General features: G+C 32.1%; 4 protein-coding genes across 10 annotated transcripts in view; 2 read left to right on the plus strand and 2 right to left on the minus strand.

Annotated features, from left to right (window-relative positions):
* Positions 1-4,088, minus strand: part of LOC120775970 (mucin-17) — a 30,204-nt gene extending 26,116 nt beyond the window's left edge. For 2 of the 6 annotated variants that reach the window (XM_040106391.1, XM_040106385.1), the window contains exons 1-3: positions 2,892-3,439; positions 1,189-2,800; positions 50-1,123 (exon numbers count right to left, since the gene is read on the minus strand). In XM_040106391.1, coding sequence (XP_039962325.1) covers positions 50-1,123; positions 1,189-2,112 — 1,998 coding nt within the window. In that variant the 5' untranslated portion in view covers positions 2,113-2,800; positions 2,892-3,439. Of the gene's footprint in view, positions 1-49; positions 1,124-1,188; positions 2,801-2,891; positions 3,440-3,860; positions 3,988-4,013 lie in introns of those variants that run through there. The other 4 variants (XM_040106388.1, XM_040106387.1, XM_040106390.1 and 1 more) reach the window with 4 other exon arrangements.
* A 729-nt stretch (positions 4,089-4,817) lies between these two features.
* Positions 4,818-6,850, plus strand: LOC120774526 (cell cycle checkpoint protein RAD17). Of its 2 annotated transcripts, XM_040104236.1 has the most exons (6): positions 4,818-4,926; positions 4,991-5,432; positions 5,508-5,589; positions 5,670-5,983; positions 6,048-6,191; positions 6,257-6,850. In XM_040104236.1, exons 1-6 carry the CDS (start codon positions 4,906-4,908, stop codon positions 6,658-6,660), a joined length of 1,407 nt encoding a protein of 468 aa, XP_039960170.1. In that variant the 5' UTR covers positions 4,818-4,905; the 3' UTR covers positions 6,661-6,850. The 2 variants fall into 2 exon arrangements, with proteins under 2 accessions (XP_039960170.1, XP_039960169.1); XM_040104235.1 differs by having other exon boundaries at positions 4,991-5,589.
* Positions 6,851-7,356: 506 nt separating this feature from the next.
* Positions 7,357-9,604, minus strand: LOC120774525 (ubiquitin carboxyl-terminal hydrolase 30 homolog). The gene is made up of 6 exons (XM_040104234.1): positions 9,446-9,604; positions 8,606-9,366; positions 8,454-8,543; positions 8,070-8,393; positions 7,796-8,010; positions 7,357-7,730 (listed from the first exon to the last, which is right to left on the minus strand). The coding sequence occupies exons 1-6, from the start codon at positions 9,525-9,527 to the stop codon at positions 7,625-7,627; spliced, it is 1,578 nt and encodes a 525-aa protein (XP_039960168.1). The 5' UTR covers positions 9,528-9,604; the 3' UTR covers positions 7,357-7,624.
* Positions 9,605-9,980: 376 nt separating this feature from the next.
* LOC120774745 (exportin-6) lies at positions 9,981-16,743 on the plus strand. Its single transcript, XM_040104501.1, has 13 exons — positions 9,981-10,159; positions 10,292-10,806; positions 11,007-11,159; positions 11,227-11,609; positions 11,686-11,879; positions 12,546-12,958; positions 13,043-13,194; positions 13,275-13,486; positions 13,575-13,748; positions 14,908-15,077; positions 15,140-15,352; positions 15,433-15,856; positions 15,944-16,743. Exons 1-13 carry the CDS (start codon positions 10,157-10,159, stop codon positions 16,016-16,018), a joined length of 3,081 nt encoding a protein of 1,026 aa, XP_039960435.1. The 5' UTR covers positions 9,981-10,156; the 3' UTR covers positions 16,019-16,743.
* The last annotated feature ends 6,028 nt before the right edge of the window (positions 16,744-22,771 follow it).

The raw sequence follows: 22,771 nt of genomic DNA on the forward strand, positions 1-22,771 counted from the left end.
ATTTAATTAAATGTTATAGCCCAAATATATTCCCATTAATATCACTTACATTGGATGTCATACTTATAAAATGACTTGTAGGTTTTGAATTGGATCCACTATTACTACCAAAAGTTACATCCACGGATGATTTATTCGCCGATGATGTGTTTGAACCAATTTTAACATTTTCTAAATGCATTGCATTGCGATAGCCGTCACTTATTGGTGCTAGCGGTTGCGCTGGAATTACTTGTGTTGTACTGTTCGCCAACGAACTACTGCTGCTGCACTTCTCTAATAACGAAGTAGAAGCACTGGCTGTCACCAGAGATGCTGGTGGTGGCACTGAGAATGTAGAATTTGGCGACGATACTGATGTGACATTCGAGGCATCGGTAGTTACAGTACTTGTTCTGGAATTATTTGTATTGTTTTCTTTAGGTTTGGAAGCATTGTCGATTGTAGGATTCACGGCCATTGTAGAGCTACCAGATGACGCTCCACTATCCATTGCAGTCAAAACACTTCGACAATCATCTGTGGCATCAACCGATGTCATAACAGCATCCTCATCCGTATTGTTTATGTTACTAGAGGTTGTTTCAGCAATACCGCTACTACTACTACTACTACTACTTCCGGCTCCATCACTGTTATTATTGCTATTACTACTATTGTTGCCATTGTGGTTTAATATCATTGTTGTTGTTGAAGCAGTATTGATTTGAGTGTTGTTAATAATATTACCACTCACACTACTACAGTTAATAGTGTTTTGATTTATATTACTTATGTGACTTCCAACGTTATTATTATTAGAATTTTGATATTGGCTTTTCCATGGTGGCGCAATAACATCTAACGGAGGATCTTGCACTGTCACAGTTGTAGCTGATGTAACGGTTTGTGCTGGATGACAATTGGTGCTGTTGCCATTGCCGCTATGTAGTCGAATATTATTACTACCATCCTTTATATTATTCATGGGCAGGTTAAGGGCACCACTTCCGCGTATTGGATGAGGTTGACCTGTATCAATAATCTTTGGCATTTTGGTCTCCTCAATGCTATATGTGCAAGTTAGTTCCTCCAACGCTGATAACCGTTTCTCCTTTCGTTTTTGCCCCAACTTTATCGCGAACTAAAATTTCAAATGTATTAGAATTACAATCAATATTTAAAACGTGTTTATTCAAATATGTTTACCTCTAGGTCTTCATAAGACTTGAATTCCAGTATTGCGAAACCGTCAATTATTTCTTCTTCCAGGACAGGTGATCGAGGCAATTTTCGTCGAACAGGAGGTGGCGGCCGCGGTGGAGGCTTATCGCGGGGTAATAGTAAAGTGGAAGAAGATGAAGTTGAGAGTAAATCTTCGTCTAGTGATTCTCCTTCACTATCGCTTGGAGTAGCCATTAAACCAGAATTACATTCAGGTGAGTGCGGAGGATTGAGTAGTAACGACGCAATACTATCAGTTGGAGGCATTACGTTATTACTGCCGTTACTACTGCTCGTAAAGTTCCCGTTAGAGTTATTGCTGTCCTCGCCCATGCTGCCTGCGCTACTGGCGTGGTACAATAGACCGCTATTTGGGATATTATTGACAGTGTTAGCAAAACGATTTTCTCGTTCCGCCTGCAATCTTTGTGCTCTTTCGCGCCGTCGTTTTTGTTGTCTTTGTTGTTTGGCATTCACACTTAGGTTGTTAACTGCTGTGTTTGCCCCACTATTGTGCCCATTAGTTGCCGAGACATTGTGATTTTTTTCTGCTGCAGCTGCAGCCTTAGCTTTTGCTGACATGGTGGCTAAAGATTCTGTATCGGAATCACCATCAAGATTAGTATTATTTGGAGATGGCCGCTGTGTATGCGATGCAGCAACATTGCTATAGAAGATGTTAACATTGTTAGCACAACTACCAACAGATCCACTTGCAGATGATACAGATGTTAATGATCCAATTGCACCATTGATTCCACTAGTTCCGCTTGCTTGGGGTGATGGTGGAGGTAGATTTAGTTGTTCCCCACTTCCTCCTAATTGTTGCTGCTGACCGCTGGTCGCTGCATTAGTTGTGCTATTTGATAATAAACCCGGCCCTGGAGGCTTTAATTCATGCGGGTCCATATTGTGCTTTGAATGAAGGCTAAGCGAAGTACCCGCCTACGCCAACGCAAAGACTAAAGCTTTGGATTGTGTTATGGTACTTAAGACCCTTTATTGGATCCAAGACCATTTACGTACACGCTCCAAATGCATTATTGGTGGCGGGTCCAACGCAAACTTTTATTGGACTATGTAATCGTATTGGAAAAATGGAAAAGCTGTTCAAAATCTTTTGGTTGGCAAAATCGATGACACCAAAAACTCTTTCTTCTTTTTTACAACTTGTGTTGCTTGTAGCGCCCGTTGTAGAATCGATTATTCTTTAGATGCGCATGATAATTTTTTATTTTCACAAATATTTTAACTGGACTTTCTGCTTCTTGTATTTTTTATTGATTTTTTAAGAAATTTTATTGTGCAAATTTTCCACTTTTCACACTTTACTCCGTACTCTTATTCACATTTTGATTTGCCTTCATTTATTTGCTTTTCTCTGCCTTGTCCTGCTCTACACCACCGCGCACCTTGCTACACTTTCTACACACATTTGGGCCGAACACGACGAGTAACCTCCTCGAATCGCTTGTGACCAAATTGTCAAAATGTTCTGTTACTTCGTTTAGTTTATTACAATTAACTTTAAATTTTCTCATATCTTCACATTTAATAAAACACAATGATCTTTTATCTTAAACACTTCGAATCATACCTAGTATATACAAGAATTTAACAAAATTGTGTTATTTTAGCTTCAATATCACTACAAAGGCATTTTTTCAAATATATATGAAAATACATACAAAACTCGGAGGTTCATTCGTTTCATTGTCTCCTTTTATTTTATCTTTCTTGTTGGTTTTTTGGTTTCCTTTTCTTTGCACTTGGTTCATCTTTCTTATTCTCTTAATTTTTCCTTCAAATCACACATATTTTTTCCTGTCTCGTAGTTATCGGATCTCCCTTTCTTACTTGACCCCTGTTTCATTTACGCTCTTGGACAACTTCAATTCACACGTTTGCAAAATTATTCTTTAGTTGCACTATTTGTCCCTGTCGTATATTTCACTTCATAACATACATTGGAGAAATAGTGCATAGACAAAAACAGCGAAGCCGGTGGAAAGTACAGATTTGGAAAATGCGACAACTGCAGACTTATAAGGTTGCCATCCTTTGTACAACCATTATTTACGATTTATCTGATTTGATCCCTACTTTAAAACTTTTATCAAAAATTTCTAATTTGTATTGGAAAGAAATGTTATGTTATGTTAAATGTTGTTTTTTCCTTTTTCAATGCCTGATTCGATCTTTGTTAAAAGTATATTAGTGAATTTTAAACACTTAATACTTATATAATAATTATTTAACCATTGTCATGACACAAGTCAAGTAAGATTGGAGTGGTTTTTACCAAAAATAATAGTGCTAATAATCCAGCATTTAAGATATTTTTTAGGCATCTTTTATTTTTGCAATTTTCTTTCCACACATTCCTACATTTTGCATTATCTACCGTCCGCTTGTATGTATTTAAGAACGAAACGACCAAGCAAACTACTTGATAAAACAAAGTTTAAGTAATTACGAGAAAAGGGGGCAGAGGACAAGCCTTTATATGTCGCTGATATCAGTGACAACGAAATTAAATGTCACGAAATTCAATCAATTGCTTGTTATTATAAGCACATTTGCATCACTTTTTTCAATAATTATTTTCTTAATTTTATTATTCATCCATTTTGTGTATTTCAATTCCACTTTGGCACCTTTTATGCACGCACGCACGCACATTTTTGCTATCCCGCTCACACCCACCACACGCACAGACGGAAAATTTAAAGAACGACTGCATATAAAAGTAAACGCGAACTACATAAAATTTAGAATTTTCAATATTCATTTACTCTTCAAAAACATACATTTTTCACCGATCTTCAAATCGAAATCATGTAGAAACAATTACTTTACATTTTAAATATCTTTTAATGTATTGAAAATAGTTTTAATTAAATATTTGACCAATTTTAACTTCTCCTATTGAATTTATTTCCACAGAGCAAACTCCCGATATACTTCCATAAAGCGTTGCCACATTATATTTTTTTTTCAGCAAATTAGTCTCCAGAAACAGTCTCCACAAAGCATATGTGAAAATTACTGATTTTGAATTTGCGAATTTCGTTTATCTGAACATAACAACTGTTAAGAAAAAATCTCAACAAGTTTCGATTAAATATACTATTAGGTTCCAACTATTTTCGCCAACAAAGGAATTGCTATAAACACTTATCGCAATCGCGAATAAAGCAATATAATTATATGAAATTTTGTGGTCGTGATTTACTATTGCTTAATTATTAATATTCGCTGACTACGTATGCCATTATTATTAATATTAAAGTTTATTTATTTGATAGCCAGAAAAACTTTGAAGCATATATAAATGTCAAAATTACTTCAGCCGTTTTCAATAAATTTATGAATAACAAGAATCATTCAATAGCTTAAAACTGGGTTTTAATTCTCATTAATGATTAATATTGTATATTAAAGAGATCGGAAAATAAATTAGTCCTCGGAACTTATTAATTTTGGTACTTACGAGTTATAATTTATGGAAAATATATCGATATACTTTTGTTATTAAAAATAAAAATACAATCGATAGATGAGTGATGTGAAATATCATTATGAACCTATACGTTTCATCCCTATCGCTTAAATAGATTAGAAACATTCAAACTTGAAATTCAGTGCCGATTCCGCGCTAAATAATAATTCTAATTAGTGAACATAAAATGTTTAGCTGCAATGAAGCCGGCCACTCGTAAAGTAAATGTTGTTTTAACATTTTAACTAAAATATTGATATATTATTCCACTTATAATAATTATAGCGAGCTTGGAATAATTCAGCTTTTGCTTACCAATCCAAATTTGACTCGGTGCAAACAGAGAATGCTACTCAGGTGAAGAAAAGTAATGTTGCTGATGATGAAAAAACAATTGAAATCAAAACGTCAAATGAAAGTCCACAGACATCAAAACCAGCCCCTCCATCGTCCAAAAGTAATTCCAATTGGATTGATAAATTTGAACCGAAAACATGTGAAGAAGTTGCTGTGCATCCGAAAAAATTGGCAGAATTGAAAGACTGGCTATTGCATTGCACAGCCGTGCACAAACAGCATCCTGCACAAATTTGCCTCCTTACTGGGCCATCAGGTTCGGGTAAAACTGCAGCCGTACGGGCATTGGCGCGTGCGCAAAAATATGAACTACAAGAATGGATTAACCCGGTAGACCGTGACATGATTAACACGTTGGGTGATCAGACGAGTAACTATACCGGTTCACAGATAGATTTTTTTAAATCGTTCCTATTTCGTTCGTCTCGTTATAAATCCTTATTAGGCAGTCAAAAGCGACTGGTGCTAGTGGAGGATTTCCCAAACATGATACTTTCCAGCGTAGACATCTTTGAAGATATTTTAGAGTAAGTTGTCAGTTATGTATAATACAAACAAGTATTGTTGCATTCTTCAAATACAAACTATTTAAACCTGTACATTGCAGAGAATTTTCAAAGTATGGAAAAGCACCACTTTTATTCATCGTAGCTGATTCAAAAAGTCGTTCCTTAAATATAAGTTATAATCTGTTTACCGAAGAGTTAAAAAATAAGTACCACATTCATCATATTAGTTTCAATTCAATTGCGGTCACTTTGCTACAAAAGGCGATGAAGAGATTTTGTGGGTTAATGAGAGAGCAACAGTTCTCCGATACCTATAAAGTGCCTTCAGAAACCATAATAGACTCAATTGTATTTGCAGCGCAAGGCGATATACGCAACGCACTCATAAATCTACATTTTGCTTCCTTGAAAGGTAAACCAATAAAAAAAGCAAGCAAATCAATATAATGACCATTCTTAATTTCTATTTTATTTAGGAGCAGGAGCTTTGCCTACTGAGCGCGTAGAATCCTGTGAAATTAAAGGAAAATCTAAAAAGAAAATATCCACATTAAAAACAATTCGCCGCGATGAGTCTGTTACAATGCTGCACGCCCTGGGAAGAGTGTTTAATCCTAAACGTAATATAAAAGTTCATATATAGACTTCAGACAATTTCTTATTATTACCTTATATTATTTCATAGGTTTGCCCAACGGTAACTTTACCCACAAACCAGAAGATATAACCGACAGCTTTGCCTCCGAACCAAAACGATTTATTGATCTAATGCACGCTAATTATTTGCCACATTTTAGAGAAATCGAACATGTAGTTGAGGCAGCCAATGCCCTCAGCATCGCCGACAACATTATCACCGAATATCGTGAAGAAGCCCTAGCACTGACAGCACTCAATTTAGCTGTGCACAGCATTATGCAAACAAATGAGAGTCCAGTGACGGCTTGGATGCCCATAAGGGCAGCAAGACGTAACCACCAAGACTTGAGTAAATCGCAAAAAATCTCGGGCATATCTAATAGCTTATATGCAACAGATTATGGTAGCTATGTGCAAATGATTAATGGCTGCAAGAAAATTAAAAAGTGAATTCCACCAACGAAAAAGCAAACGAAATTTTAGTTTATTTAATTTGGTAAGAATCTTATTTATTTATATCGTGGGGTATTACTTTTCTTCTTAATAATGTATCAATGTATGCTGAATGCTTTACTATTTGTTATTAGTTTGTGTTATGATTGATCGATATTTTTGAATAAACTTTACTCGTACATATACACATGTAAATTACATTTCTTTAATACTCGTATATACACACATATGTATATGTATGTACATATGTATGAATGGGCTATTGAAACAACATTAAATATAATGCATTTCTGTTTTTATTATTTATAAAACGCATATATTTATATGAACGCCAAAAATTTATTTCGAAAATGCTTTAAATACTTACATAAAGATAAAGTAAGTAGTTGAATAACAAATGCGACTTCTGATGAAAATACTATATTTAAAATTAAATGTAACTAAGGGCAATTCACAGTCGGTAAATGCATTTTTTTATAAATTTCTTAATTGCTGGAAAATTTAAGCGTTCTAAACTTGTAATATCAAATAAGTATATACTATCGACATTCGTATGAAAATCTAGCACAAGCCATAATAGGATCGACTAGTCAAAATGGCACTTGAAATTATTGAGCAGAGAATATGTTTTACATAACACTTAGATAATAATTATATAAAAAATATAAAACGCCAAATGAATGAAGGTGAAGGTAACTTATACACATAAATAAATACATATATTTAGCAGAGATCCCAAAATTGTTACAATGAAATAGCCTTTTGCACCATTACATCGAATAGGTTAACATTTAATGCCACAGGCAACTGGAGTTATCTGTTATATTTTTTCTGTGTTTGCATTTTCTAAGCTTCTACACTAGTGGATAATAAACTTAAACTAATAAAAACAATTAGAAACTATAACCTTCACATCAATGGTATCAAAATAAGTATGTACCCACCCAATCAGTACCACCACTTAGCGTCGCTGGGGACCGCGGTCATAAAACAGTAAATACGCTGGTACACTAAGCACTTCCTCTATTGAGACTTCACGCACAACGGTATCTGAGGTGTAGAACCAACTGAAAGATTGTAAAATCCACACATTAAACAAGGTAGTACTATTTATTTAACAAAGAGTACTTACCGATGAGCATTCCTTAAAGCACCACGACGATAAGTAACGAAATGGCCACTGCTTGCTTCACCCGAATGAACCACCACAGCTAAAAGCCGGTAGAGGTTTTTGGGAAACATTGTACCAAACGCAGTTCCATATGAGTCGTGAGCACTGCCGCCCAAACTGTTCATGGGTAGACTTGAGGAGAAGAGAGACATGGTAGAACCCCATGGTGTGCCCGCCTATATTATTCATAATATAAAATATTATATGCGAGTATTCTAAAATTAATCATACGCACTTGGCTGTTCAAATGAGGCTGAACGAAGCTATATGGTGCCATTGACAAACTCTCAGGAAAATGCACATAGTCTTGACGCTTGCAAATTTGTCCAGTGGGCAGCCATACTGTTCGAGCAATATGTATGCAAAGACAACCGGGCAATTTCGCAAATGTCAAAGATTTTGTATGGTTAGATGTTTCGTTGCACGATTCACATTTTACATCGTTTAGTTCCTCAGATGTTATATATTCGCTCAGCAAATGTCCCAAACTAAGACCAGAACGACGTTGTGATGGTAAATTTAACGTGATGCTATCGAATTTGTCATAACGAACGGTGGACTAGAGACAAAAAAAAATTATGTGTATATGTTACCGTTATGTTTTTTAATTTCTACATACTTTGAAACCGCAACCGTTACAAACGATTTGTGTACCCATAGCGCCTTGAAAGGGTATAGCTACTTGAGCTGGCATTTGATCGGACCATATCTTTGAGATATTTTTTAATTTTAAAAGGATTATATTACTTAGAAAATTCAGTTAATACTTACAGATACTCTCCCGGGACCTCGACTAAGACGCTCCAATGATCGACAAGATGTAGACACTCGTTTATTTAGACCTTCTGGCCATCCATGTTTCGTTAATTGGGGTTTTCGTGCACGACTGGATCGTTCGCCACCCAATATTGGCGAAGCCAATGGATCAAAGTCCATTATTTCCGTTGGCGATGTACCAACTGCACCTCCTTCACCAGGACACATTTCACGTTCGCACACTGATGATGGCGAATCTGGTGTATGAGCCTCAGAACGTACCATGCGCATTAAATTAGTTGATTCATCGTAATCGGTATTTAAAAAGTCGGTTAACATAGCACTGGATGGTCTATCTGGTTGATCTCCTTCACCACCCGAAACCGTAATTGGTAATGCATCTGAGAGACAACCAACTTTTTTTGGCCTCAAAGCCTCTTCTTCTAGAGATGCCAATAACACATGAAACAACTCGTGAGCATCATGTTCCTCCTGGGGTATTACCCAACCTAAAGCATGAAGTGCACGCATAACCGCTCCCGGCGAGTACGGGTCACCCCGCAAAGTTGAATGTGTGCCATTTATTACTTCAAGTGTGTTCAAAAGTGATGATATCAGGCTCTTTCGATCGGAGTTGGCATTATTATATAATTGAAGCCATGCTATAAATTGAGGGCAAGCCGCCAATGCCTGCAGCAACGTATTTAAGAAGCATGTTTGACCAAAGTTATGCAGTCCAGCAATTTGCCCTCGCCGCTGTCGTAAACGTGACGAACCTATATTTAGTTTTGCATCAAGGGAGATGGAATGATATTATATATCGGCATATTCGACGCTGTATAGAATAAATTTTACCTGAAGGACCCCAGAAAACAAATGCACCGACAACTGCTGCAACTGTTACACCTGCGGCCATCAAAATTTTCTCGCCTTCCATGGTAAATTTTGAATAAATATTTTGGTTTATTTATATTTTCCGACTTTTCACATTATTTCTTCTCGATATCTGACAGTGTCTCGATTAACACAGACTTGCCCAATTAGGAAAACAATTAGACATTTCATAGGAAAAAATCTGGCATCTCAAAAAATCAGCTGATCAAGAAATTTCAAAAGAGATAACAAAATTTTTGGATTATTTTTATTATACTTAGTTAAATAAAATAAATATTAATGAGCTTTTATTTAAGTTGAACTCATAGGACGTAAGATTATTCAAGTAGGAGTACACGTTTCCCAAAACACCTGAACTTTACAACGTCAAGTTTGCGCAAACTTTTAGATATCGGCATGCGCATTTGTCTAACGTCTATCCCTACATAAAATAGATAAATAAACGTCAAATTGCCTCCTCTGCCGCAGTATTCGTATTTTATGATTTCGTCGATTTCGTTGTTTCAATGTTTTTCGGAAAACGACAAATATTTTTTACAGAGAAGTAATAACGGAAAACTGTTATGGAAACTTTGAATTAAAAGACTGTTTTATTATAAGAATCAGAAGAAATTTGCACAACTTGATAACGTCTTAATAGTGTGATTGACTGCCACCGCGACATACCAGAAAATGGTGAGTAACAGGCGTTATCAGCAGCGCAGTTCTGTAGTAAAAGGGATCACTGTTCCTACAAATTCCGTCCAGCTATGTACAAATTATATCTGAAACGCATTAAATTTTATCCATAAAATGGTTTCCTTGCAGTCTTCCTCTTTGGCTGTGGTAGAGGCACTACTTCAAGAATTCCACCAACCAGCCACGCCTAATATACGTAAACGTGAAATAGAAACTGAACTAATCGCCTTCAGGGGACAATCAAGTGCTTGGCAAATAAGCTTGCAGGTGGCTGCTTCTATTGAGACAAATCAGTATCTCTGGTTTTTCAGTACATCAACGCTAGAGCACTGGATTTCACGTCGTTGGACACATTTGACTGCAAACGAAAGAACTTTATTGCGAGAAACATTATGGAATACCTACGCAAATTTATCTGTCATGAGTGTGCAGCGACGACAACGGGACACCTTCGCACAATTGATTGCGCTCATTGGGAAGCGTGAGTTCCCCGACGATCATCCCAGCTATATAATACACTGTTTAGAATTAATACGTTCGGATAAATTCGTACTTGGTGTAACTTTGCTGCGCATCACATCGGAAGAAGTCTTAAACAATCGTGACTGCGTAACAACAGAGCGTCAAAACTATTTTAATTCTTGGTAAGACAAATGTCGGTCATTTACACTTCTTTTCTCGATTAGGGTGCAATGTTATGGTAAAGTCAACCTTGTATCTGTTTTGTATAGTGGCTTAAATCTAAATGTTGTCCTTTGTTTAATTTATTAAAAAAATAATTTCTTTTATCAAATGCAATCTCGGTTTATTGTATGTTTTTAATACATTTGTGTTCTGTGTTCAGCATATCCATGTGTATACCCGAAATACTGGACTTACTGACTAAGTATTTAATAATAACGGTATACCATATCAACGATAAAGACATCCATTCCTTACCCAATAACTTAGTGGACTATGCCCTAACCACGTCGCTGCCAAATGACAATCAACTCAGGTAACAGTCTTCTAAACTAATAATATATTCGCATTTAATCAATTTCAATTATTTACTATTTGTGTAGTTCCGCTGTATTGGAGCTTCTAACATGTGTGCAACATCTCGTTTCATGGACACGAACTGAATTGATCTCAGAATATTTTCTTATGAGCATTTTAGACTTGGCACAATGGCGTGCCACCCAGCCTGACATCTCTTTGGCGGCACTATCCGTGCTGAACGAGCTGTTGTATCTGCAGAAGCCACTGCCCCACGCGTTAACCATTATGTCGGGAGTGAATGGTCTTTTGGAGCAGCATAACACCACAAAACATCAAAGTGAAATGTACGCTGATAAATTTAGGGAGCTACTGCGGTTATATACCGATCGGTATTGGTCGAAAATGGTTCAACAGAATGAGTTATTAGAGTCATTCCTTAAATCGCTTTATTGTTGTACAATTTCAAGTAAGAAATGTCAAATGTGATTTATAGCAGCAGCCATAATATAAGTTTTTATACAATTATTTATTTTTTTTATCAGAAAATGGTGCGTTAGATTTTATGGAGAAGCTGGAAATATGGACTCCAATTATAAAGGGGCTTATGTTGAGCTCAAAACAAAACCGTTACAATGATGTACTGTATCAACTAGTCGTGGAGATTATGCGTCGTATATTGTTTGAGTTCAACAAATCTGAGTTGGAGCTTTTAGATAATGAGTTGATTGAAGAAAACGTACGTATCAAAATTTTTAAATGAAAAAAGGAAGAAGCATAAACTATCAACTAAATGTACATACATATGTACAAATATGTATATCGTAGTCGACTGATTTTCATAAAAATAATAATTTTGTGATTTTTAGACTTTTTTCACGATATGATTCCTAGCGGTTGATTTGTACTATTTTAATGAATGGTTAATACTTTATGTACGAAATTCGAGACCGAAAAGATTTTTCTCTGTGGTTACTAGAATTACCACATATTTGAAATATAGCTTAGGCGTCTTTAAAAGTCTTTGAAGAGACAAAATATTTTTTTTTTTGAAGCTGGCCGAAAAAATGAAAAGTGTATGCCCGTTGTGAGCTGTTCCTAATATAAATAATTGGTTTATATAGATTAAAGATTTTCATTGCACAAAAATTTAAAAAAAATTTAGTTTAGCTTGAGATAAGGGTTTTAAAAACTTATTTAAACCGAAACTTGCATGGTCGGGTTTGAACCAGTCTTAAATAGAATAATAGTCTAGAAATATAATACAGGGTTAGCGGTTTTATATTTATGAACTCAGGCTCTATCATAAAAATTTAACTATAGCTAATCTAATCTAACTGTAATTCATATTTTTTTTATAATCTCTACTCGTGCTTGTGAATTGTTTATATTTCATTTACCCCAGACGCAAACCGAGTGGCAGCAATTCTTGTCGCAGTGCATTGAATGTATAGCTCTGGTAGGCGAATCTCGACCGAATGCTGTTTTTGCACAAGTATCGGCGCATTGGTCGCGTCCTCATGTCTACCTACTGTCTCTAGAAAGTGATCTCGATAGTGGCAAACTATATGAACTAGGCAGAAAACTAAAGTCGCAAAGTTTCAACGAGCATCTGCGTGATTTGTCAACTGTGTGCCAGGCGGTGGTGCGTTTATCACCCCTATTGGATATCAATTCGCCCGAAGTTGGTGCAGAAGTAACCAGTCAATTAAAATTGCTTACCGAAAATCTATTGACATTGCTCAAATTCTTTACTAGCAACAAAATAGCAACACTCAATCTAGACAAATCGACGTTCCAGACTGATTTTGATTACTTGTAAGTGTTTGCCAATCGAAGACCAAAGAGTTTTGCTTATTAATATGATAAATTAAAAAAACTTGCTCTTAATATTTTTTTCAGATATGCTCAAATACTAATGGCGATACGAAGCATATTACCGATGTCGATTAACCTCAAATACGATGAAGTTATACAAAGTCTCTTTGATGCACTTGGCGCTATTTTATTGCCGAATAATGTAACGGTAGCGTCCATTGTTTCAATATCCGCAAGTAAGTCTTATGTCGCAGTCTATTTTTTAATAAAAAAGAAAATTAGAATCAATTTCACAATTATTTGTTGGCATTTTCAGGCCAACTGCTGTTGTGCATTTCGACTGTGATAAGACCGAAACGTTTACTGGAGACATTATTCGTTATGCAGCTGATGCAAGCTGGCCTAAAATTGACGCATTTACCACGTCAAGCCATTACCAATATTTATATCAGCCTTATAGGCTACTTGGTATTGCCGTGGAAAATTATGGAAGAGCAGCAGCAGGATTACACAAGCCGCTGCAATCATGTGAGTCATTATACGACGTCAGAATGCTGAAATTTGTTAGTACTTTTAACCTCAAATTTTTTAAAAATTCTTTTAATTTATCTTGCAGCTCTGTGAATATGTGAAATGCCAAGCACAAAATTTCCTAGAACTGGATTCACAAGCATCCGTTTCGAAAATTTCCTCAGTGATGCCCAATAGTTTGGGTATTTTTAGTGAAGTCATTGAATACTTCAAGGACTCCTGCAACACGACAAAAGACATGTTAGCTTTGGCATTCAGGGTAAGAGGAGTTAAATTTTTTTGCCCTATAAAGTATGTAGGTATATAAATGAGCTAAGTCAATTATGTCATGTCCGTCTGTCGGTATATACATATGTACACGTACTACTCCCTCAGTTTTTGGGATGTCGTTCTGTATTTGCCAACTTCCTTTTGCCCAAGACGCTACTCAATTTTCGTGACCGCCAATATCGGTCCGCTAAAGACAGATACGCTGCATTAATATGGCAGTAACTGAATATAAAGAAATACTTTTTTATTTCACAAGATATCTTCACGATATTTGACGCAGACTATTTTCTAAAGACACGCTAAAAAATCTGAAGAAACTTTCCAGGTCGGAGCACTATAGCTTATAGCTGTCATACAAATTGAACGAACAAAATGAAGTTCTTGTATAGAAACTTCCTTACTTTTGAAGAGCATTCTAGCTCCGGTGCAACCGCAGTTAACGTTTTATCTTGTTTTATTTTTTTTATAAATAAAAATTTGTTTCTAAACCCAGAAAACCAAATACAAAAATAAAATTTGGAATTTGAATACTTTAACGAAAAATAAAAATTTAAATTTTGACTTAATTTTTTTTATATAGATCGGAATTTTTTTTATATTTTGAATTTAAAATATTTAAAATTCTAAAATAATTTTGTTTTCGAAAAAGTTTTATTTTTTTAATTTATTCTTTTAAATTTTTAATTTTTGTAATATATTTAATATATTTTAAATTTTATTTTTTTTTAATACGTTTTAAATTTAAATTTTGAAAAATGTTTTAAAAACTATATTTTTTTTAATTATTACTTTTAAAATTTTGTTTTTTGAATATACTTTTTTTAAATTAAAATTTTGAAAATTTTTCCAAAACGCAAAAAAAAAGTTTTTGAGAATTATTATTTTTTAATTTGTTTTTTTTTTCTTATTTATACTTTTTTTTATTTTAATTTTATTTTATTTATTTTTTTTTAATTTTGCTTTATTTTTATTTGTTTTTAACTTTAATGAGAAAATTTTTTGTCTGTATATTTATTATAATTTATTTAATTATTTGAAGCCATATTTTTCAATAATTTTTTTTATGATTCTCAAAATTATTCAAAAACAACTTTATAAACAGATTCGCAAAAATAAAAAAATCTATTTTTAATTTTCTTCATTCTTAGCCCATCATTACAAAAGCTTTAATGCTTTTCAATGATTTCGGCATCAGCAATAATGCGATTTCGATCTCCACAGCAGATTTAAGCTTAAGCATATTGCGCAGCTTATTGAACCAATTCGGTGCGCAATTCATCAAAGACATGATAACACTCTACATAACGGTCAGCAGCAGGTTGGTGCTTAATTTTTACTCGTAGCGATTTTATTTTACCTCTTTATTATGTTCCTTTGCAGAGAACAGTTGAGTCTCAATCAGCTGACAGTATTGGAGAAAATATTGCAAATGTTTCAGTTAGTCGTGCAACAGCCGGGTAACACTTGGACCACTATGCTGCCTTCCATACTAAATTTCACAATCGAGCAAGTGCTGCCGCTACTACAACAACACGACTCTAATTTGGTGGACGGCACTGATTTGAGCAGCACGGTGTACGCGCTTTTTGATAGGTGTGTGTAGCCCCCACATACTTATATTATGCAATTTTTATTATTCTCGTCATAAATTATACCATTTGTTGTTGTTGCAGCATTTTGCTACATAAGTGGCAGTATTTCTACAAACCGCATGTGCAGTACAATGGCTCACTCTTGCACACGAGCAGTGATAATTTGCATCCCGAGCACTTTATGGCCATATTGAATGCTTACGGACAGGTGCTGGTGTCCGGCAACGATCCGAACCTCGTACGCAAGGTGTTGCTATCGATGCAAACCGTGAACGAGCGTTGGCGTTTATTTCAGCGTGCACTGTTTCAGGACAGTTTGCTCACCTCATTTCAGCGTGCGCTCATCAATCGGCTGTTGTCGGGTGAGGGTTCGCTGCATTTCGACCAGTTGGCGAACGTGCTGTACGCCATGGGTCAAGTCGATAATTTGAAGTTGCGTGAGAGTTTCGTGACGGCTGGATTTCCAGTCAATCCTAAATACTTGGATGTGATCTGCTTATCAACTGTGAGTAATAATAATCAAAAATAAACAAACATGCTGCTATTGGGTTTTTAAACATATGTATTAATTTTTCATCTTTATTTTCAACAGGACATTCCGACATTTTCACAAAAGTTATCCCAACTTATTCAGGATGCGCATAGTGTACATTTAACGCAGACATAAAAACACATACTTTTTATTAGGTATTTTTCTCGTGACATTTTCATACGACAACACTCAGCGTGTATAGAACAAAAATTATATTTATGTATAAGTATATATATGTAATAAATTTATGTATATGTATGCATTTCATGTAAGACAAGAAATTCACAGTTTATAAATGACTGCTTTATAACAATTTGTATTGTATTGTATGTGTAACGTATTTAAGAGTATTTAACGAAATCAATCATACATACATAATTAGTGTATATTATTACAATTACGTTTAACTACTCTCATTTATCATAATTTGCACAGCTGACATTAAGGTACATCGTATGTTATATATATTTTTTATTAACATTAATTAATTTTTTTTTATTCCTGTTGCCTTCACATCTAAGTTTAATTGTGTATCTCTTTTGTAAATTATTCATATTTTGTGTTTACACTTTTTGCCTATTACACTTTATTACAAATTTATTACCATTTGCCATTTACCATTTACCATGTCATACATACATACATATATTATGTTATAAATTTTTGTGTGCTTCTTATATTTTGTTCAATTTGTTTTTTTTTTTTGTTTCTTTGCAAAGTTCTGCATACTACATACCTTACTCGTGGTACTTTCTCAACGCAGTTAATTTTGTTTTGTATTTTAGTACATCCCTACATTAAGACAAAACACTTGATTATGATAGCTTATAAAATTAATAAAATTAAATTTCAAAAGTAAATCAATGTGTGTTTTTTAAATTTTTTAAATATATTCATATATCAAATATTAAAAGGATTGTAAAAATATATGTGTGTCAAATTATACGAAAATGCCTTAAATTATATTTCTAAAAACCGCGAAATCCCTTTTTGACGGGATGTAAAGAATGAGCAGCGAGATTCGTTTAAACATAAAAATTAGTATTTTTTATTGACGAATTCGCAAACATTTTCCATTTTTTTATAGCGCTCTAAACATTCCATTCATTTTAATTTCCAAAATTGTTTAACTATTTTTTATCTTTTACCAGAGTAAAGATTTTTCAAGTAAATCATTTTTATTTTCAAAAGTTAAACCCAAACTGATGAATTAAAATTGTAGCCAGGGTTGCGATTTATTTTATTTAAAAATTTTTTATAAAAAAATTAAATTTTAATTTTAAATTTTTAAAATTATTTTTTAAAATCGAATAATCTAAAACGTTTGGGATTAAAAAATTAACTTTCCTTAGAATCTGAATGAAGTACACAAAACAAAAAAAAAAATATTTTAAAACATTTTTTTCATTTTTATTTTTCAATCCGGTATGTGTGATCCCAAATATGGAATTAAAAAATAAAAAATAATCAAATGTTAATTAAATTATTTTTTAATGCATTTTTTGCAACCCTGATTTTATAGATATGTAATATATCTATCTTTTGGACTTGGTTTTTGGTAATTTTTGTTAAAATCTCAATACTTTTCTTTAAGAAAGTTAATGTTAAAACACATTTTGATATTTAAATGAGAATAAAGAACCTTCAAAACCTCATTGTAGCAGCTTGAAGTAAAACTCAACCGTTATTTTAACGTTTCGAAATATAAAAACTACAAGTAAATAGTTAATATACTTCAAGGAATACCGAAATTAGAGTTTTGATTTTAAGAATTATTTTAAACATAATTTAAATAATTTCTTCTATTACCTAATAGTAGTTTAAGCCCGGCTTAAATTGTCATCAAACATGGACTTTCTGTTAAAATTCGAAATTTTGACTAGCGGTTTTTCATAAATTCATGTAATTTTTTAACCTTTGAACGCGCTTCTCTTGCAGGGACAAATTTTTATATTTATGTTTACAAATTATTCACATTTTGTTTGTGAGTTAGTTTTTTGCGGTTTTATTAGTGACCACCGATTGGAAAGGAACAACAAACATGGCGTATAAAAGACAGTATAAATTTGTTTACCAATTCCAGTAATTAGAAATTTTCCAATGTTCCTCAAAGTTCTTATCGACTCTCTTTTCCTTTCAAAAGATCTTTCTAAGCCAGCCTTAGTTTCAGGCCAGCCAATAAAATGTTTCCTATAAATCGTTTTATTATGTATTTCTGCCATTGGCATTCCGGCTCATATGTCTCATATTTTCGCAAAAGAGTCTATTTATATCTGTCGTTTAATGGAGGAGTAGCTTAAGTTCATGAGCAATCCTTTCAATTCTTAGTGTTTATATGCTACAAAATTTCCTTTTACCGGGAAAAATTACCTCATAGCTTAAAACAACTTTACTTTATTACAACTTTAGACAATCATGTTCGAAATTAGGCTATTTTTTATATTTTTTGGTGTTCATATGAAAAATATATTTGGGTAATTTGCGATTATTATTTTTTTATTTTTCAGGATATTTAATTTCAAGGGTTGGTTTAAAATATTTGTATGCCTATGTTAATTTTTGTGAACACAATCAATTTTCCTGTGTTGATTTCTAAAAGCATGTTTGCTGTTGCAATATAGTTGACAAAAAGCGATTGATATCAGGATATTAACTTCTTCTTTTCTTCTCCTCATTATTGCTGCAACATTTTTGACGTCAACTCTGGGACGAAATTATCAACTGGCGCGGCATAAAAAACAAAGCACACCATAAATCTGTCATTAAACTGATTAAAGTCAACTTAAACAGGTCGCAGGGTTACTAAAAAATTTGTACTCTTTTTTAAGAATTTTACTAACTTTGTTGGCTTACTTTACCTTAAAATCTTTTCGGTTAAAACTTTACAGTTCTCAAATTTATTTTTCTCTTTCTAAAATCCGTTTTACTTTATAAATGTTTTCAATAACACTTTTTTATTCACATTGTACTTTATACTCTTCAAATTAGTATTAATTTGTATAATTTTGTTAGAAGACGTATTTTTCACATTAAATCAATCGTCGCATTCTCATAACAGTAAAACTTGTATCAACCTGTGTGCTTGTTACACTTTCGAATCCGCTCTTTATATTTTTTAGACGTACTTTCGAAAAATCCTTTTTATTTTCAAATTTTCACCTCATGGGTTAAGGTTATGATCAGTATTAAATGTTCAATCATTAGCCCTCTCCCATTCGCCACTTTTTTACTCGCTATGCGAAAGCAGCAACAAAGTTTTCCAATTCAAATCAACACAAGAGGGTGTGTAGATAGCTCAATAGAGTCGTATACATTTCTTCTAAACTGTTTCTCTTTCATTTTTGCCAGTTGCCGCTTCGATTCGCTGTTTACCAAAATTTGGCAATTTATCTCTTAGGATAAAAAAAATGTTTTCTACAGCATTGACAAAATAATTTGGTAAAATTTTAGTTACAGGCACGTTTCGCACGTATGTTCAACATTTTTGACAAAAAATTTTTCACTTACAATACTTTTATTTTGTAATCATCACACCTTAAATGTGTCGTTTTTTTTTTTAATTTTGAGTTGTCAGACATTGCAAGAGCATTTATATCTACTTGCATACAAATTTACTTCTTACTCGTTGTTTTGTGCTACATTCAGTGCCTTAAATCATACGATTTGTTGTAATAATACCAATCAAACTTAAATTTGTTTATATCCATTTCTTTCTTTATTTTCCATTACTTATACATTTAACATGTTAACAATAAATCTGGCCAGGATTTTTTCATTTGTTTACTTTTTACGTTTTTCAATCGTTTCAATTTCAACACTTCATTAAAAACATTTTAAATTTTTATTTTACTGTTTTTAGTTTGTTTTCATAACAAATGACATGCCACATTTTTTCTTGTGTTTTACTGTATTTATTTACAGCAATTTGTACATTTGTTGCTTGTTTTGTTTTTGCATTTTTATTTTATTTATATTACTACTATTTGAAGCGTATACAAAGTATGCACCAAGTCAACAATCAAACGTCGCGCACGTCACTTTTTCAATATTACTAACATTTATCATTGTGTTTGTATGTACATATATGCACATAAAATTTGGAGAGGAAAATGCCGATCATTACAAATGAAAATTTAGACACAAAAGAATTATATGTAGTTTGATAATAGCATAATGAAATGAGAAAATAAAAAAAAAATAATAATAAATCGGAATGAATGATTATGCCTTCGGTTATTTTAAGAGTTACAAATCGATTTGAAAAGAAAAAAACGCTTCTTAGCAGCTTAGCCTGGAAAAAAGTAATTGGGCAGTAAAGAACTGAAAAGTTGCAATCTCTGGTAATTTTAGCTTGGAAATAATAAACTTGGAAACTGAATTAAGTTTATGAGCATTACTCCTAATTAGAGTTTTTCAGTTAGAAAGATGCATTTTTTTTTCTTTTTTAATACCTTTTCATTCCAGCTTTTGCTATGAAAAATAATGTTTTTTTATTTTTGATTAATAAAATATATTTATAAATTTTTATTTCTGATTTGGGGAATTAAAAACTCAAAATTTTTTAAATTTAAAAATTTTTAACTTAAACAGTTTTAAATCAAAGATTTTAAATTCTTTTCAATTTTCACAAATACATATATGTAATTTAAAAACATATAAAAAAAACTACTGAAAAAATAAACAAATTTATAATATTTTCATCCTTTTCATTCCAGTTTTTTATATGAAAAATAATGGTTTAATGGTTTAATTGTTTAAAAAACTTTTGAATTTTTAATTCTGATTTGAAGACTAAAAATTTAATTTTAAATTTTTGTCTCAAAACGTATTAACTTAAAAATTCTCAACTGTATCAGTAGCAAAGATTGTAAATTCTTTTAAATTTTCACAAATACAATTAAAAAAAAACACAATAAAAAAAATTCTCGAAAAAAATTATGTTTTTTTATCCCTTTTCATTTCAGCTTTTGATATGAAAAATAATGGCTTTATTAAAAAAAAACTTTTTTTTGGAATTATAAAGTATTTTATAAATTTTATTCTTACTGGAGATAAAAAATTTAATTTTCAAATTTTGTCTCAAAATTTTTTTGTTTTAAAATTCTCTTCAACTCAATCATTATCAGAAATTATAAATTCTTTTCAATTTTTACAAACATAATTTAAGAAATAAAAAAAAAAAAAACAATAAAAAAAATATTGAAAAAAAATTATAATTTTGTAATATCTTTTCATTCCAGCTTTTGATATGAAAAATAGTCACATTATTTTTTAATAAAACTTTGGAATATTCAAATATTTTATAAATTTTTAATTCTGATTTGACTAAAAATTTGATTTTCAATTTTCGTCTCAAAATTCTCACCTCCAATAGTATCATAGGTTAAGTTCTTTTAAATTTTCACAAAAATAATTTTTAAAAATTATAAAAATAAACAATAATAAACAAGAAAAAAACATAATAAGAAAATCTCGAAAAAAAATTTAAATAACGAAATATACAGAAACAAAAAACAAAAATAAAAATAAAAAATATAATTCATAAAAAATATTGATAAATATTGTATTTTAGTATTTTTTTAATAAATTTTAATTTTTCTTGTATTTTTTAAATTCAGTTTGCTCCTACAATATTTGAGTTCGGTAAAAATATACCAGCATATTTTGAAAAAATGTTGATCAATTATAAACGATGCTCTAAAATCGCTAATTTATTTCTGTTATTCTTGTTATTTTCTTGTTTGTTAGCTTGTAATGTTTATTTTGTATAAATTTGCTTCTAACTCCAAAACTGTTATCGTTTTAATTTGCTTTTCTTTTTACGAAACATCTACTACTTTCATTTGTAATAAACCACATTTTACTTTCGTTCAAACTAATTTATGTGCTCATGTACGCAGTTGCAGTAGTTTTCCTCCTTTGAAGCGTGAAAAATAGCATGGGTTGCAATAAAACAATGTTCAATTATGTATATACGTATATATATATGCATACAATATTCCATATTGTATACATACACGCATAAGCACACGTATATGTATGTGTATATTAAAAATCTTCACTTACGTCTAATTACATTTAAATACATATACATATAATAATAGTAATTATAATAATAATAACATACAATTAGCGCATGCGAACACATCCAATTGCATTGAACGTGCAACAACATAGTTAACATTAATATATATATTTATTTTTATCTATATAGTGTATAGTTATTTTATTCAGTTTTGGTAGTAATAATTAACATACATAAAATAAAAATAAAAAATAGTTTTTATTTCACATTTGAAATGTTTAAAATTAAAAGTGAGTTTTTAGGTAAATCTGTGGGTTTGACCAATTGCAGTGATTTATGTATTGTAAATGCGCGTTATTTTATCGTCTGCTGTGATAGGCGGTGGTTAGTCAATGACATTTGCGCTTGGACTCATTGTTTTAATTTATTAGATTCATTAAGAATTTGGCTCTCGTTTCATTCGTTCTTTCTTTATCACATAGATGTTTTCTTTAGAAAAATATATATATTGTATATTATTTTTTTCTTTGTTGTTGCCCTTAAAGTGTGATAAAAAAGAAATAAAAATTATTGCTAAATGAAAATGAACTACTACAATATACCTTACATACAATTAACATTAAAAATTCTTTTTCTAATTTTAGCTTATAACATTAAATCAACATTTAAGAAATTCTTCTCTGATCTTACATCATATTAGTATTGAATATCAAAAAGCATACATATGTCATATATGTACTTTCACACATAAATTAATTTAATATAAATATATGTATATATACAAATACTTTGTAAAGTGTTATATGTTGTACATATGTAGTTAGATACATACATACATACATGTGTGTTTATATTTCAAATAT

This window comes from Bactrocera tryoni, chromosome 4 (genome assembly GCF_016617805.1).
Source record: "Bactrocera tryoni isolate S06 chromosome 4, CSIRO_BtryS06_freeze2, whole genome shotgun sequence".
In the NCBI taxonomy this organism is placed as follows: Eukaryota; Metazoa; Arthropoda; class Insecta; order Diptera; family Tephritidae; genus Bactrocera; species Bactrocera tryoni.